The sequence below is a fragment of the Myxine glutinosa genome, chromosome 11 (genome assembly GCF_964187855.1).
Source record: "Myxine glutinosa chromosome 11, kmMyxGlut1.1, whole genome shotgun sequence".
NCBI lineage: Eukaryota > Metazoa > Chordata > Myxini > Myxiniformes > Myxinidae > Myxine > Myxine glutinosa.
In genome coordinates, this window is record NC_136271.1 from 109,664,557 (window position 1) to 109,669,861 (window position 5,305).

The 5,305-nt window shown below is 44.4% G+C and overlaps 1 protein-coding gene across 1 annotated transcript in view; it reads right to left on the reverse strand.

Moving 5' to 3' along the window:
* Nucleotides 1-1,012: 1,012 nt before the first annotated feature.
* Nucleotides 1,013-5,305, reverse strand: part of LOC137437003 (uncharacterized) — a 232,528-nt gene continuing 228,235 nt past the window's right edge. The window contains exon 21 of the mRNA XM_078786993.1: nucleotides 1,013-4,371. Within this exon, the coding sequence (XP_078643119.1) occupies nucleotides 4,291-4,371 (81 nt within the window). The 3' untranslated portion in view covers nucleotides 1,013-4,290. The remainder of the gene's footprint in view (nucleotides 4,372-5,305) is intronic.

Consider the following 5,305-nt stretch of genomic DNA (forward strand, 5'->3'; position numbering starts at 1 on the left):
ATTAAACATTATTTTCCATCTCATTTCAAGGTCAGTAACCTTCGTTTTGACATTTCCGGGCCTGGCCTGTTTCGGTTGTAGTCCGTCCTTTGTCATTGAATACCGTTTGCTCGTGAACCATCGTCGTCTCCTGACTTGTTAAATCTTATAATCGAGATAAAGCGACGACAATACTTTGGTTTCACACACAAAAAAACTAGGACATCAATTCAAAGGAGTGAGAGTAATATTTTAATGTCATATAATAGGTGTTTTCGTTTTGTGAAGGCACACTCTCGCACACGTACACACGCGCGGACACTACACAGTTCGGTCATGCATCTCAAAAATGGACAGGTTCCAAAAAAAAAAATGAACAATGTACACACACCATCTCATACTTCATTCCTATTTTATACAAATATATAGTTTTCATATTTTACAGTTGACACAAGAAAGCATAACTGGATATCTATGTTATTATATTCTGTAAAATATACAAACAACGTGAAGATCATCTCATCAAAATTGTAGGGCGGTGTAACGGTGCAACCTGGCAGCAAGGTAAAATCGTGACACTTCATGTATTTGGTATAAAGATTGTAAAAGAGAGCAAAACAAACACCGCAATAAGTTCATTTCCTTTGGAAACTCGTTACCTGCATTTTATGCACCTGCTGCAGGTGTAATCCAATGCCACGTTGATAGATATACATCTTCTACATTCAACTTGCACGTACTCTATGTTCATTGAGATTAAGTGTGCTCGATACTCAGTTTTGCAGTTTTCACATTAGCACCTGCATGAAGACGATCATCAAATAAATAAATAAACCTCTCGCTGATGACGTCATCAGTCTGCTAAGTAATTCAGGGGCAGGCTCTTTGCTTTATGGCGTTTACTCAGGTTTAGAAGAGACTTCCGCAAGCAACTAACGAGTTTCCATGCTGTACTGCATTTATTTATTTATATTCACGTTAGAGACTGCGCACATCATGCATGGCCATCGTATGTTATGGTACGATGCTCATGTAGTCAGGAGACCAATGATAACAAATCTTCTTTTTTTTTTTTTTTTTTGTTCTTAATCAATTTTGTTCTTAATTACAGAAATGGTGAGCACTAACACAGAAACGCAAAGGAACAAACAATTCGAGGTTTAAAGATTTGAACGCGAGTGACCGACGAAGGACACCTACCGCGGCTGAAATGTTCCACATTTTGAATTTTGTTTCTTTTTTACCGAAACATTGAGTCGGTTGGACTCGTATCTTTTACATTTTGACGATTATGGATTCTTGTAACCACACACAGGGTTCTCCAAATTTGTCTGATGCAGAAAGGTCAATTGTAATTGTGACAGCGACCCAAAATGTGCACCTTCTTGGAGTGCCAAGGTAGCTCAGAGATGGCATAGTCACCTCTGAGTCGTCTTGACTGGGTAGTGGTAGGCCTAAAGTTGCCTAGCCTAAAACACTGCGTTATCACCTTCGACAAGGTGTTGCATCACAAGATGCGTGTCCTGTTAAAAGTGATGTACAGCTGGCTCTTCACTTTGCCAGCATCCAGTTGCGGATGTCAAACATCCCTCCGAGCCTTTCAAGAAGAGTTGGCAATTGTTTGCTGGCACTCCAGCTAAAACAAAAAATGACAAACTATTGAGTCTTCCAGTGGATTCCTTTCAAGACAATGTTTCATTCGGACCTACTATCCACTTGAACGGATGGTGCATACGAGATTGGTGCGCCACATTGAAAAAACCGTAACTGCACATTTCACATTCTACAAATCCCTTGGACACTTGCAAAATCACACTTGTCTACCGGCCTTTCCTCAACGCGTACATCTCAGCATTTCCTAAGCCAATAAATACGCACAATCACTTTTCTTTTCTTCTTGGCTGGAAATCCCATGAAATTTGATCGTGGCTTTGCAGGAATGTGCTCACATTTAAATGAATGGAGTCGCACTCTTACAATGCATCCTGTTGGAACATATCATATGCAGAAATACCCCTAAATTGCATCCTACTGGGCTATCCTATACAAGAAACACCCTTAAATTCCATCCGACTGGGATATCATATGCAGAAACGCCGTTAAATTGCATCATACTGGGATAACATATGCAGAAACACCCTTAAATTGCATCATACTGGGATATCATATGCAGAAACACCCCTAAATTGCATCCTACTGGACTATCCTACACAAGAAACACCCTTAAATTCCATCCGACTGGGATATCATATGCAGAAACGCCCTTAAATTGCATCCCCCTGGGATATGCTACACAGAAACACCCCGAAATTGCATCCTACTGGGATATCGTATGCAGAAACGCCGTTAAATTGCATCATACTGGGATATCGTATGCAGAAACACCCTTAAATTGCATCCCACTGGGATATCATATGCAGAAGCGCCCTTAAATTGCATCCTACTGGGATATCATATGCAGAAGCACCCTTAAATTGCATCTTACTGGGCTATCCTACACACGAAACAGCCTCAAATTCCATCCGACCGGGATATCATATGCAGAAGCGCCCTTAAATTGCATCTTACTGGGCTATCCTACACACGAAACAGCCTCAAATTCCATCCGACCGGGATATCATATGCAGAACCACCCTTAAACTGCATAATTCTGGGAAAGCCTATGCAGAACCACCCTCACACTGCATCCTACTGAGATATCCTATGCAGAACCACCCTTACACTGCATCCTACTGGGATATCCTACGCAGAACCACCCTTACACTGCATCCTACTGGGATATCCTACGCAGAACCACCCTCACACTGCATCCTACTGAGATATCCTACGCAGAACCACCCTCACACTGCATCCTACTGAGATATCCTATGCAAAACCACCCTTACACTGCATCCTACTGGGATATCCTACGCAGAACCACCCTCACACTGCATCATACTGAGATATCCTACGCAGAACCACCCTCACACTGCATCAATGCATCATACTGAGATATGCTACGCAGAACCACCCTTACACTGCATCCTACTGGGATATCCTATGCAGAGCCACCCTCACACTGCATCCTACTGAGATATCCTATGCAGAACCACCCTCACACTGCATCCTACTGAGATATCCTACACAGAGCTAGCCTTACAATGCATCCTACTGAGATATCCTACGCAGAACCACCCTCACACTGCATCATACTGAGATATCCTACGCAGAACCACCCTCACACTGCATCCTACTGAGATATCCTACGCAGAATCACCCTCACACTGCATCCTACTGGGATATCCTATGCATAACCATCCTCACACTGCACCCTACTGAGATATCCTACGCAGAATCACCCTTACACTGCATCCTACTGAGATATCCTATGCAGAACCACCATCACACTGCATCCTACTGGGATATCCTACGCAGAACCACCCTTACACTGCATCCTACTGGGATATCCTACGCAGAACCACCATCACAATGCATCCTACTGAGATATCCTACGCAGAACCACCCTCACACTGCATCCTACTGAGATATCCTACGCAGAACCACCCTTAAACTGCATCCTACTGAGATATCCTACGCAGAACCACCCTTAAACTGCATCCTACTGAGATATCCTACGCAACGCCCCCCTTAAACTGCATCCTACTGGGATTTCCTATGCAGAACCACCCTTAAACTGCATCCCATTAGAATGTCCACCACCCTGAAATGTTTATGTGGCACAGGTAGTCATGACATCTGGGTACATTACATTGTGCATGTGCTGGGTACACCTTGGAGACAAGGTTTTGGCAAAACGATGCGAAGGTGCGGTCGAGAAAACTTTGGATACTATCAACACCAAATGGAGTTTATCAAATGCTTTCTTTGGCTTGATGCCCCGTATATGAATTTCTAACTTCATCCAATTTCTCCATCCTTCAGAGCACAATTGTTCCATATCCTGCCAAGTACCACCCCGCAAACTCGCACCTGGTTCTTTGCGCACACAGTAACCTCAGAAAACCAAATCACGTTCCCAATCCTATTTTACAACAAGCAACTTGAGTTTGTCCCCCAACGTGCAAGGTATAACGTGTCTGTAAATGACAGCATGGGTAAACTACCCATCGTAATGGAACCAGCATGCGGAAGAGCCCGCCACGATCGAAAAAGATGTTTGACGAGCAGCGCTTGGGAGTTTAAGAAAACTGCGAGTTACATCAACTTTCCCGGTCTTGCATTACGGGATGTGCTCAAAGTCCAACCAGGGTTTATCCAAACAACAGCAGCGCGGTGGAAGAGCGAGCAGTCTCTGGTCACACGTGGCCGGACTCAGTCCATGGTCGGGTAAAGAACGGACACGGCGATTCCCACCATCATCACCATGAGGGGAAGCCAGCCCGCCCAGGGTTTCTGCACAGAGAATAAGTGGGGAGGAGGAAAGGTGGAGCGATCAAACAGTCTGAAATGAAGAGTTCCGATCGGGCATCATTTCCATCAAAGTGTCCTTTGCTCTCCTTGCAAAAGAAAACCTTGGAAGGCCGTTTGAACATTAGATGTGTAAGGGCCTCAAAGCCTGCGATCTAGGTGAAGACTCAACATGAGCATGGGATGTTATCAACTCTCGGATGCATTGGATGTCTGTTGCCTGTTTGTATCATTAACATGAAGCAATATTGTTTTAGTGTCAAAGATAATCGAAATCGAGGTGGGTGAAAAATAATATTTGCCATTAAGCAAATAACAACAATGGCGAATGGCGAATGGCGAATGGCGTTGAGCAAGATGTCGATGGGTATAAAAATGATAAACACTTGCACACAGGAACAGGCAGTTACATTTTTATATTCAAACTCGGGTAACGATGAAACTGGAAACTGATACATAATTCATATGATGGGATATGTGGGCCTGATGGTAAAAATGGTGCTGTCCAGCTTCATGCCAACATGGTGTACATGCTCACACACCAGGGTACACCCACGCATTAGGACGGCCAGCTCTGACCAGGGTACACCCACTGGGGTCATCATTGTATACACACTCACCAGGGTACACCCACTGGGGTCATCATTGTATACACACTCACCAGGGTACACCCACTGGGGTCATCATTGTATACACACTCACCAGGGTACACCCGCTGGGGTCATCATTGTATACACACTCACCAGGGTACACCCGCTGGGGTCATCATTGTATACACACTCACCAGGGTACACCCGCTGGGGTCATCATTGTATACACACTCACCAGGGTACACCCGCTGGGGTCATCATTGTATACACACTCACCAGGGTATACCCACTGGGGTCATCATTGTATACACACTCACCAGGGTACACTC